Source organism: Candida albicans, chromosome 2 (genome assembly GCF_000182965.3).
Source record: "Candida albicans SC5314 chromosome 2, complete sequence".
Lineage (NCBI taxonomy): Eukaryota > Fungi > Ascomycota > Pichiomycetes > Serinales > Debaryomycetaceae > Candida > Candida albicans.
The window spans coordinates 21208-33667 of record NC_032090.1 but is presented as its reverse complement, the minus strand read 5'-3'; the positions used below and the strand labels follow the sequence as shown (position 1 = coordinate 33667).

The following is a 12460-nucleotide window of genomic DNA, read 5'->3' as shown; positions in this document are numbered from 1 at the left end:
GATATATCGTCAGCGTAAATTCGTAACTACGTAATATATAAATACAAAACCGCATTCTCTAATTCATCAATTGGTTATCTAATTTGTCATTCAAGTTGTTTAATCTCTCCTGATTCATTTCGTGGTTGGAGTTTCTTCTACCTGAAGACTTTTGGTAATGACGAACCTCATTGTCATCTAATTCATCACCTGGTTGACCCCAATTGTTCTTACCAGCACCATTCTTCTTTACTTTGGTTGGATCGGTATCGGAGTGGCCATTGTGTGTAAACCATTTTGGTTCTTGAGGTCTCTTTTCATGTACAGTCCATTTGTTAGTTCTAGTCATGATGTAATAAAGTTAAAGTAAAATTGTTTAATGTAATTGATTATGAGGAAGAAAAGGAAGAAACAAATTTATTCAATTATTCGGGATTTATGGACATATTTATACTTGCAAAAATAAGGGGGGGTTGAAACAATACTAACCTAATTGGGGATTTTTGTATGGGGTGAGATATGTAGTGTGTACGTGTGACCTAAAAAAAAATTACAACCCCAAGTGAGGCATCTGTTGCTTCCACAAAAAAAGTCTATTCTCGTCAGAGATAATTTATCCGATGGATTTAGATGGCTTGGTAGTGGTGGACTAGAGCTGTCCTAGCAGGTTGTTGGCTTCTTTCTAAGACTGGGATTACTCATTGTGTTGGCTCGTGTGAGTAAGTGTGGGGAAATTGTTGGGCGAGAAAGGTCATGTTTTTTTTTTTTTTGCGTGGTGTGTCGTCGCGCCACATTTTCGTTGTGCATCGTTCCATAAGTTCCTGTCCGGGGATTAGTCATGTGCGATGGATGGAGCGTGCTGAGAATAATTTTTAGTTCAATTTTTTGTACGAAATTAACCAAAATTTACACAATAGCAAACTATAATTATTGGTTATGCTGTAAAATGCTGTTATTCTTTTTTTTTTGCAGCTTTCATCACAAACAGAACAACAGAACCAAAGTTATTCTTTTACCTAATCAATACAATCTAAGTTAAAATTCTTTTAAAAATCGTCATAATAATCTTGATCTTCATATTTTTGTGAAGATTTATCACTAAACGTCCCAGCAAGATGATCTTTATTCCCATTATCATATTAATCTATCTAGTTTCAATAGCTGCTTCAGACAAGTCACCTAAAATCAAGAAAAACCCTAGAAACGTCGTTGCTGTTGCAGACTTTCCCTTTGGAGGTGATACACAGGTCAAAGGAAACGTGGTGTTTAGTGCTAAAGAAGGTAAACATGTCAACGTCCATATTGATATGACAGGGTTGCCCAAAGATGAAGGACCATTTTTCTACCATATACATGAACGGTCTGTTCCAGGAAACGGCAATTGCGAAGCAGTTGGGTTGCATTTTAATCCTTATAATGCTAGTCCAGTTTGCGATGAACAAAAAAACGATGCCTACTGTCAAGTGGGCGACTTGCTGGGGAAACATGGTTGTATCAACACAACTTGCTTTGAGTTGAAATACAGCGACCCTTATTTGTCGTTAAACAGAAAATCAAAGTCCTATATTATTGGAAAGTCGGTGGTGTTCCATTATCCGAATTTGACGAAAATTGCTTGTGCTGATATTGAAGAGGCAAACGAGTTGAGACTACAGAGTTTGATTGACGAATACACCCAAACCGATGACGCCATTCAATTAAAGGAACTAAATACTCCTCTTGAAACCGATTACAAATTTGACGAGGTAGAAGCGTTATCATCGGAAATTTACCATTCTGATACCGACTCCGACCCACCTCAACAAGAGTTAATTCTGACAGAAAAGTTATATAACAAAACTGACAACGTCTACAGCCCAGAAGAAACTAGGCCCAGCGACCAGAACAAAAAGAGTCACCGGCACTCCTTGCTACCCTTGGCTAAATGGAAAAAAAATAGCCCCAAAAACTATTCCAACATTTCTATCCACGGAATCTCTAGTGATTGTCTCAATGATGGTATGATGGTCACCGGTTCGGTCTTTGGTTCTCTCGTATTGGGAATAGCTGCAGGAATATTTGTTTAGTTGAACATAAATACTCTCACCCTATGGACGTAATCTTCCATTGCGGGAAAAAAAAAAACACAATATATGTTTTTCACAACGTAATCACCATATCCTGTACTTTTTCTAGCCCAAAAGCTCTGATACAGTCAACCACGATTGCTCTCCCTTCACCATTAAGTTCGTCAAGAGAATATTCAAACATTTTTTCGCCCATAAATATTTCAACAACGAATTCTTCATCAATTGTACCCATATCAAACCATTCGAGAATTTGCCAAAGAGGAATCATTCCCGGTACGACATTGGGCAATCTTTTTTGAGAGTCTTTCAGATCAATTTGATATTTGACTTTTAAGATTTGCTTGGCCTTTTTAGCATCTGCCTCGACCTTTTCGTCCCCGTAAATGTCCTCAGCAATGTTGACTAGCTTTTTCTCATAAAAATCACTATCTTTATAGTCTAACGGAGCTCCTAAACTCTCAATCTCAAGCTCTGAATCGTACTCGTCGTCCTTTTCACCAATGACAAATAGTCTACCGTTCTTTATATACGGATCAACAATCTCTAATGGGAAATATACTTCATTGCACAAATCCAATAATTCACCACCAAATTTCAGTTTATACTTCATTTTGACGCAATCCTCAATATAGTATCCCAAATAGTACCACGAGTAATTTAGCTTGTCACACATTTGCATCTCTTTTAGTCCAGATAAAGTGCCCAAACTCAAATGTGCATAGCCGGGGTCCCAAATAAAATATATGGAAGAAACGCCCGATGGTAGGAAGTCAAGAATGGAGATGGCAATTAATTTCCCATCCAAGAAATATAGTTCGTGGGTAGGACCAATTCGTGGTTTTGTTGATTCTCCCCAATTTTTGAGTTCAAGTCCTTCAAATTGGTCCTTGTCTCCATCAACTTCGTCGTCAGGGAACGGCGTGTCGCATAGAAACCTTTTGAATGAAGATTCAGTCACATCGTCTGGGTCATCGTTATGCACCGACACTTGATATTTTTTATACAATTCAAACTTTTCTTTAGAAAATTTTGATGGCTCAAACCTAGTTTTGAATCGTTTTGATTGAAGTTGTGCCTCATATAATCTGTTCAAGTCAAAAGTGTTTTTCTTGGGCTGGGGCAATTCGGGACATATCTCTTTAATGAATCGATTGACCACCTTTCTGTGCTCTTTCGTCAATTTACACATTTCGAGTTTTGTTCTGATTGTGTATAACCTGCAACAGCTTCTTAGCAAGTCGGTTTTGTACAAAAATGTTCCTGACCTCCTGAACCCGGTGTTTATCAATTCGTCGTATTCTTTGCACGACATTTGCCAAATTGACGAACCAATTGTGACTGATTGCCGGGGCAAGTTGGATCCCATTTGTGATTCCAATGCATAGTGATCTTGTTTCTTTGAATCCTTACAATACCCACAGTCTCCATCTCCAAAATAACGTGGTGGTGTCACAATCATAGTCTACTGCACGTAGAACATCAAGAAGTTGGAATTTTTTTTTTTTTAATTGATATACCAGGGGCGACAAAAAAAAAAATAGCCAAAATCAATCATCGTTTTCTCTTTGTACAGCACCCATCATGAGTTCGATTAAAACAAGTCCAACCAAAAAGACATCTGAATCCACTACCAAACAAGATACCCCCAATGATCAGACTAATATTGAAAACTTTGATGAAGAGCCATCCATGCTCTCGGATCCTGAAGATTATTTAGAGGAAAATGAAACATTGGATATGAATCTCTCCAAGGGGGATCAGAAAGTGTGGTTAGTTAAACTACCAAAGTATTTAATGGATGATTGGTCCAACCCCGACTCGATGAATGGCCAACAATTGGGTAATGTGAAGATAAAAAAGGACGCACGGGGTAAATTACAGGTTAAATTGTTATTGGACAACAAGAACGACAGGATACCAAAAGAGTATGATATCAAAATGTTAAACACCCAAGTCCGCAATTCGTATGTGTTCACCGAAGAGAATTTGAAAAAGTTCAAACAAGAAGTGACTGAAGTTTCGGATATGCCAGAGCAGCCACAACTAAAAGAGTTGAATCCAGAAAAGAAGAAGTTCCAAGTAAGACGAAAATTTAAATACTTTAGGGTACAGAAAGAGGGAGAGAATGGCCAACCAGTTAAGAAGTATATTCCGTTTGTTAAAACAATCCCGAAAAAGACAAGTTTAATGGGTAAAGTGTGCCACGATTGCACAGTGGTACCAGCAAGGACGGGCCTGAAACATGGCGAATCGTTAATGAAACATCAAAATATGACCCAAGGAAAGGAACGACCAAAAGTTACGTTGTTGAATGAGATCCCTGGGGTCATTCAATCTAATGCAGGTCCGTCAATTAAAGGAAATGCCGCCTCTATATTCTTGAAGTCGACTCAAGGTAAAAACAAAAGTGAAGGCAGAGCCATCAGAATGCCCAAAAAGGATTTATTGGACTTGTTGTTTAGATTATTTGAGGAGTATGAGTATTGGTCAATGAAAGGGTTAAAGGAGAGAACAAGACAGCCTGAATCGTACTTGAAGGAATCGTTAGAATCCATTGCTACTTTAATCAAGAGAGGGCCATATACATCAAAGTATACGTTAAAGGCAGAATACAGAAGATTAAGAGATGCCGAACGAGCTGTCAGACTCGGCTTGGATGAGGATGACCAGAATAAAGAAAACAACGAAGACGAGGACGAAGATGAAGAAATGGAAGATGTAGTATAACAGATTTATATATTAAATATACATAAAATTAAACTTTAGGGATGATGACACAAGAAACTTGATAGACTTTGAACTCATTAATACTTGGATCTCTCTAGACCATTTACAAGTTGGTGATTTTTAAGGTTGGTGGTAAAGATTGTTGTAATTTTTTAGCTTTAGAAGCATCGTTGACAACTAAAGTGTATTGGTATCTTGAACCTCTGACCTTGAATTTGGTTTGTTTGAATTTTTTACCGTTAGCATTGACCTTGGCGTTAACTTTGACAATAGCAGATTTGATGTCTGATCTTCTAGCCAATTCGACGAATTCTTTGATATCCTTGATTTCTCTAGCCATGGTTGGAGTTGTTATAGGTTGAAGTGGTTAAAGCGTGATGTGAATTTTTTCAAAGGAAATTTTTTTTTCTTTATGTGGGTTACACATTATGTGCGTGAGAACTTCCTTTTTGTTAGTTGTGTGAATGTCTTAGGGCTATAGCCCTAACCCGCAAAAAATTACTAAACTAATCACGTGCATTATTATATACTCTCTCTTTAAAACTAATCAACCTCTTTATACTTATAATCCATCTTCGTGTAGACTCGCTTAGCATTATGTTACTGACGTTAGAGGCACCGGTTATTTTCAGTGCTGCACTTCTTGCATGAATACCTACATTGACCACCCCAATTGGCCAACAGACGTTGCCGATACTTAGTTTCATGTAGCTTTCGTTTGCCTTGTTGAATTCGTTTTGTTGGATATAGTAAACAATGGTCAGGAGCGATATTAGCATGTCCAAAGAAAGTTTATGGCTCCTTAGCTTGTATAACAATTTGACTATACTCTTTTTCGTTTCCATCAATAACTCTTGGTCGTCGTTATCGCATTCTTGCCATTGTTTAATTAGCTGCTTTATGTATACCCGTAGCTTTAGGTATACTTCGTCTTGTTTATTTGTTATATCAGTTATCAAATCAAGCGTGATCAATTGCTTTTCGGGGTCTTGGTACAACGGAGCCTCTTGATCTAGCCATGCCTTGTACTTTGTGTTTTTGATTTGCTGTTGTAGTAGTAATTGCAATTTCCTGGCCTTTTCTGATTTCGATAAGGACGTATCTAGTTCACCAAATTGTGACAACTTTGTATCTAATTGTTCTTCACTTGGCTCATCGTTTGTCGTAGTAGGCTGGGGGTTGATTGTTTCTGGTGCATGCTCAACAACTACCGCCGGTTCTTTGGCGGTGGTAGACACTTTGCTGCGTTTCCTTCCATTTGCAGCTACCTTTTTACGTTTCTTATTGATTTCGTTAGATAGTAAGTTTGAAAAGTCCATAGCCACAAGAAAAAGTCACACGCAGGGAACGATTGGGTGATTGGGGTAACTATAAGTTTCTGGTGCATTTTTTTTTTTTTTGCTTGCGGTGTGAAATCACACAAGATAAAATTAAGTTTTTCCCACTTCCACACCTAATCCATCAACTAATCAATCGTTATGTCGAAAGTGGAAGCTAGTCTGGGGACTAATAAGAATCCTGTCTCCACAGCCACAAGCACAGTTGGAGAGAGTGCCACAGCTACAACAGAAACATCAACAGAATTGAGGGCCAATTTCGCTGAGGTGACAGATCCAAAACTAAATGCAAAACCGCAATCTTCTCCGTTATTATCATCGACGCCGCCTCTGGTTTCCAAGGCATTGGTGAACTCGTATCCTTACTTGATTATTATCAATAAACTCCTTTCAATAACAACATGGACTAATGACGATTACTGGGTCAATGTGGTTATTATCAGCTTGTATGCGTTGGTTGTTTTATACTTTGAGAATTTAGTCATTTGGCTGGGTCATTTAATTCTTGTGGCAATATTGATTTCGTATGCGTTGTTGAACAATAAGATCATTAAAGAGGCAAACTTGCATCCTACGTTGGATGATGTTGTCCAGGCATTGACGTCGACGTGTGTTAAGGCAGATATCTTGTTGCTGCCAATTACGTCGTTATCGTTGACGGCATACGACATTAAGAGATTGATATTCACTACATTGTTTTTGACTCCAGTTTATCTTGTGGTTACGTTTTTGTTGATCAAGCCAAGGACAATATTACTATTGACTGGTGTGTACTTGCTAACCTACCATTCGTCGTATTCAATTGTCACCAGAAGAATTCTTTGGAAGTTAAAGATTGTCAGGCTAATTTTCTTTTATTTGACAGGGTTGGATTTGTCGGAGACCAAGAACCATTCGCTTTTTGCTGCCGCATTTGCAAAGGTCAGCAGCAGTGGCACATCTTCAAAGTCAAACAAACCTGTTCGATTCACATACGTCATATACGAGAACCAAAGAAAGTGGTTGGGTATTGGCTGGACAAGCAATTTATTGTCCTATGAAAGAACTCCATGGACTGATGAGTTTTTGAATGAGAGTAGTTCGATTGACTCGTTTAAATTACCCAATGCTGCCGATGATGCTACGAATGGCGATTCCAATATGCAGGGCGCTACTTGGAGATGGGTTGATAAGACTTGGAGATTAGATTTAACCAACGATGGTGCAATTACTTTATCGAGCTCTAAGAGATCAAAAACAACTGCTAACCCAACCAACGATGAAGGGTTTATATATTATGATAATACATGGAAAAAACCTTCTACAGAAGACACATTTTCCAAATACACCAGGAGAAGAAGATGGATACGAACTGCAGAATTGATATTTGATAATAAACAGGAAGAAGCATTGGAGTCATCAGAAAATGTTAAAGCAACTGGGGTAAGTGTTCAGGACGCTACAACCACCAAGAAAGTAAAAAGCTTACGATTTGCCGAAGATGAAAGCAATGTTGAAGAATCAGCTGATACTGATAAGAAAAATGATTAAATAGTGTTAATATATGTTTGCGGTCCTCCGCATAGGCACCCCGATTTTTTTTTTTTGTTATCAGAGATTACTTGAAGTAGACGTGTGTGCGGCTTTCTGTGGAGATCTCCGAAATTAAAGCAAACCAATAGATATGGACAAAAAAGTATAAATAGACTGGTTTATTCCTCTTCCTTTTTTTCTAGTTCTCTCTCAATCAACAACTAATCATGCAATCCGAATTATACTCCTCAACCTACGGTAAAGGTAATGTCAAATTTTTAAAGGTCAAAAAAGATCCATCAAACCCAACTGTGCAAGATGTTCTTGAAGCTAATGTCCAGGTTTTGTTGAGAGGTAAATTTGATGAATCGTACACCAAAGCCGACAACTCGTCGATTGTTCCTACTGATACGGTCAAAAACACGATTTTGGTTGAAGCCAAAACCACTGATGTTTGGCCAATTGAAAGGTTTGCTGCTCATTTAGCTAAACATTTCACCACTAAATACGGACATGTTGATGGGATTGAAGTTACCATTATTCAAGCCAAATGGTCAAAGATTAAGTTAGAAGGTAAGGAACATGCTCATTCATTCAAGCACGAAGGGCCAGAAACTAGACGTACTTATTTGAACTACGACAAGCACACCAAGAAATTACAATTGTCGTCCTCAATCAAGGACTTGACGGTGTTGAAATCAACTGGGTCCATGTTTTATGGGTATAATGTGTGTGACTACACCACTTTGCAACCTACCAAAGATAGAATCTTGTCGACTGATGTTGATGCTTCGTGGACATTTGATCCAACACAGATCGCTACTTTAGACGACATATTATCGCAACCAAAATTGTTTGACACCACATATAATACTGCTAGAGATGTCACATTAGAATTGTTCTGTAAAGAAAATTCTCCTTCGGTCCAATCCACCATGTACAACATGTCTCACAAGATTTTGGAAACCGTAAAGCAAGTTGGTACTGTTAGCTATGTTTTACCAAATAAACATTACATCTTGTTCAATTTGGAATGGAAGGGCATTAAAGACAACAAAGACTTGTTCTACCCAGCACCTGATCCAAATGGTTTGATTAAAAGTACTGTTGGTAGAAAAGGTGACAAAGCCAAGTTTTAGTGTATAGATAGATGTACCGAATATATAAACTTTTATCAGTGAGAAGAAGAAGAGAAAAAAAAATTTTTTTTTTTTTTTTTGGGTCCATCATCCTTAGATGTCACCAAGATCTATAATACTATCTGTAGTGGCTACGGCAGCTGTTACTATTGGATTAGTAGAGGCGTTCCATTGCTATGAAAGAAAGAAAATACATCCCCAACCTCCCAAAGAGACTCCTGCCAAACGAGACCATTCAGAAGAATTGATTCGAGAACAGTTAGCCCGTAATTATGCCTTTCTTACTGAAGACGGTATGGACAAGGTGCGTAAACAACGAGTTGTAGTTGTTGGAGCTGGTGGTGTAGGTTCATGGGTCGCCACCATGTTGGCAAGATCGGGTGTTGAAAGCTTGCGTATTATTGATTTTGACCAAGTGTCGTTGAGCTCATTGAATAGACATGCAGTTGCAACATTAAAGGATGTGGGAATCCCTAAGGTCGAGTGCATCAAGAACCATTTATTGGAGATTGCCCCTTGGATAGAGATAGATACACGCAATCAATTGTGGAATCTAGAGCTGGCAGAGGAGTTGATTTATGGCGACGATTTTCAGCCAACATTTATCGTTGATTGTATTGATAATTTAGACACAAAGTGTGACTTGTTGGCGTACTGCCACGAAAAGAAATTGCCAATAGTATCTTCAGGAGGAGCAGCCACAAAGCTGGACCCTACGAGAATTAATCTAGCTGATATCTCCAAAACCGAAGAAGACCCGTTAATGAAGAAAATTAGAGTGGTTCTCAAAAAGCGTGGTATTATTAATGGTATACCTGTTGTGTTTTCAGCAGAGAAGCCCGACCCAAGAAAGGCCAAATTGTTGCCGTTACCCGATGACGAGTTTACCAAAGGAAATGTTGATCAATTGTCAGCACTAAAGGATTTCCGTGTGAGAATCTTGCCGGTTTTGGGTACAATGCCTGGTATATTTGGGTTGGCTATTGCTACATATATTTTAAGTACAGTCGCAGGGTATCCCATGGAGCCAGTTGAAGGTAAGAACAGGTACAAGATATACGACGACTTGTTGCAAAGTCTTGCGGGACAACAAACTAGAATAGGCAAGACTGACCAACGTGTACAGATAGCCATGCATGAGGTTAATTATATTTTGGAGGAAGTTTTCCGTGGGAAATCGCCGATTTCGAATTACTCTACACGGTTGACATTATCGCGATGGGACCCCAGTAAAGAAATATCGTTGCAGAATGTTGTTGTCATGACTAAAGACGAACAAAGAAATCACGAAAAGAGGGTTCTCAATGGTGGTGAAAAGATTGAAGATGTGTATCTGAAAGAAGTGGTTGATTTGGTGAAATCAAGATTTGAAGATGAAAAGTACTTTTCTCAGTTTAGATAAAAGGTGTATAGAAAAAGCAATTTTTTATTTGCTCGCAACTCCCAAAAAAAAAAATTTCTCTGTTTCTTTTTCATCAACGATGTTTCTGTTCAAGGGTTTTGGGTCGGCAATTAGGCCACTTCGATTTGTTAATCATGGGATGTTCCGGTTTCAGTCTACACGTGCTGCAAAACCACAGGGAATAAAAGCCCTAATGAAAGAGTATGGATATCCGGCACTTGCGGTATACTTGGGTCTCTCTTGTATTGATTTGCCAATATGTTATGTTTTGGTTCATTCTATGGGACAAGAAAAGATTGAGGTGTATGAGAATAAAGTGAAACAAACGTTTGGGTACGGTATTTCTGATGAAGAGTTGAAGAAGAAACAAGAGATTAACAAGATCCAGCAAGACATTGAGTCACAAGGCGAAACAACCTCGGAAAATTCTGGGTCGATGGTCAGCTACATATTGAGTCAATTTTCATGGACAGAGTTTGCCATTGCGTATGGGATCCATAAATCGTTAATTTTCATTAGGTTGCCAATCACTGCTGCCATTACACCGGGAATAGTGAAACTCTTGAGAGGTTGGGGGTTCAGGATTGGTACGGACAAGTTGTCGACCACTGCTAGTATTGCTAAGGATTTGGCAAAGTCCGGGATCAAAGATATTACTGCTTCGTCGACCAAGTTTGGAGTCAAGCCAGGCAATAAGAAGTGGTGGTGGTTTTTCTGATTTCATGTACATATAAATAGGCTCTCTATATACCTAAGAACTTTTTCATTCTTTCGTAGACAAAGAACGAGCATGCAACCATGGGCACTACTTTCATATAACCAATACTCAACCCAACGAAAAACCCTTGAAGTCCGTTCTCTCGATAGATTAGTTTTGCTGTGTTTTTGAATGACAAAAACTGACCCTGGTTTATGGCGCCTCCCACTTGCATTCTTCTTCGGATAACTTCAAACGGGTAGGCGGCGGTCTGGGAACATAACCCAGCCAACCCACCAGCAAATAATTGTGCATATGCTTTTAGGGGCGCACGTGATTCTCTGGACGATTTCCCCTTTTTCTTTACCACGACGTTTTGGTGGTTGGTTGATTGGACAGTATATTTTGCGAGCCATTTGGAGCGCAAAATATCGTGCAACAAATCATGAGTGTAGAATGAGACACCAGCGTAAGGGATCATACCTAATATTGTCGGGGCAAACCCACGGTAGAAATTGGCTAAATGGTTTATGGGTGACGGGAACGATTTTCGCATTAATTTCAACCACGACGGGTCAGTGGTTTTGATTGGTGGGTTTTCGTTATAAATTAGGCTGACGGTAGAAAATATTCTTCCTCGACGATGGGCCATAAACTCTTTGTGGTGGTGATGGATTTGTGAATGAGACAAGTTTCTAGTTTCAAATGCTAATCTCACTCTAACTAAGTCTAGTGGATACGTGAAAAACACCGATGCTAGTCCTGATAACGACCCAGCCATAAATCTTCTAGCGGCGGTTTCGTAACTGTCGTTTGGGATCAAAAAAGTACGAATTTGTTCATAGGCAACAAATTTGATTGCTGCATAGGGGAAGATACGTAACAAAGTCACTGAGTTACCTTGGTACAACCCCATTACCCCGTCGGTTTTCCATATACGTTTTCCAGCATCAATGAACCCGCCAAATGTTCCTCTATACTTTATGAATTCTGGGTTTGATGTTTGGAACAAGATCTTGATTCTGTCCAAAGGTGCCACTAAGGTCTTGGCACAAGATCCAGCTAAGCCACCAGCTAGACCTGACCTTATTATATAGTCTATGCTCTGTTTATCGATAATCTTAATATCCTCAATGGGGGTGGATTGATCATTGCTTAAATGGCCCGGGATAGGGATACGTGAGTATACTGGTTTTGAGATCGACGGTATTAGCGAAGTGTTGATATTGGGTACGTCGCCAGTACTTGACGAGTCACTATTAGATTGGGTCATACTTCAGCAATGTCTTATTAATGTCACAATTATTATTTGATGAGAATCAAATATTTTTTTTTTCTTACGTTGGCTCCTGTAGTGGGGAGAAACATAAAAAATTTTTTGGTGCGGGTGATTGGTACACGACACCTGGCTCTGATATTTTGTGGGGATGGGGCAGTTACGGCTATAAATAAGATTACTATTACAAATAAAAGCTTTATATATGTATCAGTGTATATATTTTGTGATCTTTTGTGTAATTATAATACAAAATTTTTTTATTTACTTTAAACTTTAAAATCAACCTTTCTTCGTCATCATCAAAAAAAAAAAAAAATCT

General features: G+C 38.7%; 11 protein-coding genes across 11 annotated transcripts; 6 read left to right on the top strand and 5 right to left on the bottom strand. All coding sequences in view use genetic code 12, as the record gives it.

The window, feature by feature from the left end:
- Window positions 1-58: 58 nt before the first annotated feature.
- Window positions 59-328, bottom strand: STF2 (Stf2p; the record flags this gene model as incomplete). Its single annotated transcript, XM_019475190.1, has 1 exon — window positions 59-328. One exon carries the CDS (start codon window positions 326-328, stop codon window positions 59-61), a length of 270 nt encoding a protein of 89 aa, XP_019330735.1.
- Window positions 329-1094: 766 nt separating this feature from the next.
- SOD6 (Sod6p) lies at window positions 1095-2045 on the top strand (the record flags this gene model as incomplete). Its single annotated transcript, XM_714461.2, has 1 exon — window positions 1095-2045. One exon carries the CDS (start codon window positions 1095-1097, stop codon window positions 2043-2045), a length of 951 nt encoding a protein of 316 aa, XP_719554.2.
- A 73-nt stretch (window positions 2046-2118) lies between these two features.
- CAALFM_C200230WA (arginyltransferase) lies at window positions 2119-3507 on the bottom strand (the record flags this gene model as incomplete). Its single annotated transcript, XM_714463.2, has 1 exon — window positions 2119-3507. One exon carries the CDS (start codon window positions 3505-3507, stop codon window positions 2119-2121), a length of 1389 nt encoding a protein of 462 aa, XP_719556.2.
- Window positions 3508-3629: 122 nt separating this feature from the next.
- CAALFM_C200220CA (transcription factor IIF subunit) lies at window positions 3630-4775 on the top strand (the record flags this gene model as incomplete). The annotated part of the gene is made up of 1 exon (XM_714464.2): window positions 3630-4775. The coding sequence occupies one exon, from the start codon at window positions 3630-3632 to the stop codon at window positions 4773-4775; it is 1146 nt and encodes a 381-aa protein (XP_719557.2).
- Window positions 4776-4878: 103 nt separating this feature from the next.
- RPL38 (60S ribosomal protein eL38) lies at window positions 4879-5115 on the bottom strand (the record flags this gene model as incomplete). The annotated part of the gene is made up of 1 exon (XM_019475189.1): window positions 4879-5115. The coding sequence occupies one exon, from the start codon at window positions 5113-5115 to the stop codon at window positions 4879-4881; it is 237 nt and encodes a 78-aa protein (XP_019330734.1).
- Window positions 5116-5281: 166 nt separating this feature from the next.
- On the bottom strand, window positions 5282-6094 carry CAALFM_C200200WA (mRNA splicing protein; the record flags this gene model as incomplete). Its single annotated transcript, XM_714465.2, has 1 exon — window positions 5282-6094. The coding sequence occupies one exon, from the start codon at window positions 6092-6094 to the stop codon at window positions 5282-5284; it is 813 nt and encodes a 270-aa protein (XP_719558.2).
- Window positions 6095-6253: 159 nt separating this feature from the next.
- CAALFM_C200190CA (peroxisome biogenesis protein) lies at window positions 6254-7642 on the top strand (the record flags this gene model as incomplete). Its single annotated transcript, XM_714466.2, has 1 exon — window positions 6254-7642. One exon carries the CDS (start codon window positions 6254-6256, stop codon window positions 7640-7642), a length of 1389 nt encoding a protein of 462 aa, XP_719559.1.
- Window positions 7643-7851: 209 nt separating this feature from the next.
- CAALFM_C200180CA (uncharacterized protein) lies at window positions 7852-8763 on the top strand (the record flags this gene model as incomplete). The annotated part of the gene is made up of 1 exon (XM_714467.1): window positions 7852-8763. The coding sequence occupies one exon, from the start codon at window positions 7852-7854 to the stop codon at window positions 8761-8763; it is 912 nt and encodes a 303-aa protein (XP_719560.1).
- A 97-nt stretch (window positions 8764-8860) lies between these two features.
- On the top strand, window positions 8861-10165 carry CAALFM_C200170CA (tRNA threonylcarbamoyladenosine dehydratase; the record flags this gene model as incomplete). Its single annotated transcript, XM_714468.2, has 1 exon — window positions 8861-10165. The coding sequence occupies one exon, from the start codon at window positions 8861-8863 to the stop codon at window positions 10163-10165; it is 1305 nt and encodes a 434-aa protein (XP_719561.2).
- A 79-nt stretch (window positions 10166-10244) lies between these two features.
- Window positions 10245-10883, top strand: NAT2 (Nat2p; the record flags this gene model as incomplete). Its single annotated transcript, XM_714469.2, has 1 exon — window positions 10245-10883. One exon carries the CDS (start codon window positions 10245-10247, stop codon window positions 10881-10883), a length of 639 nt encoding a protein of 212 aa, XP_719562.2.
- A 25-nt stretch (window positions 10884-10908) lies between these two features.
- LEU5 (coenzyme A transporter) lies at window positions 10909-12135 on the bottom strand (the record flags this gene model as incomplete). The annotated part of the gene is made up of 1 exon (XM_714470.2): window positions 10909-12135. One exon carries the CDS (start codon window positions 12133-12135, stop codon window positions 10909-10911), a length of 1227 nt encoding a protein of 408 aa, XP_719563.2.
- Window positions 12136-12460: the final 325 nt, after the last annotated feature.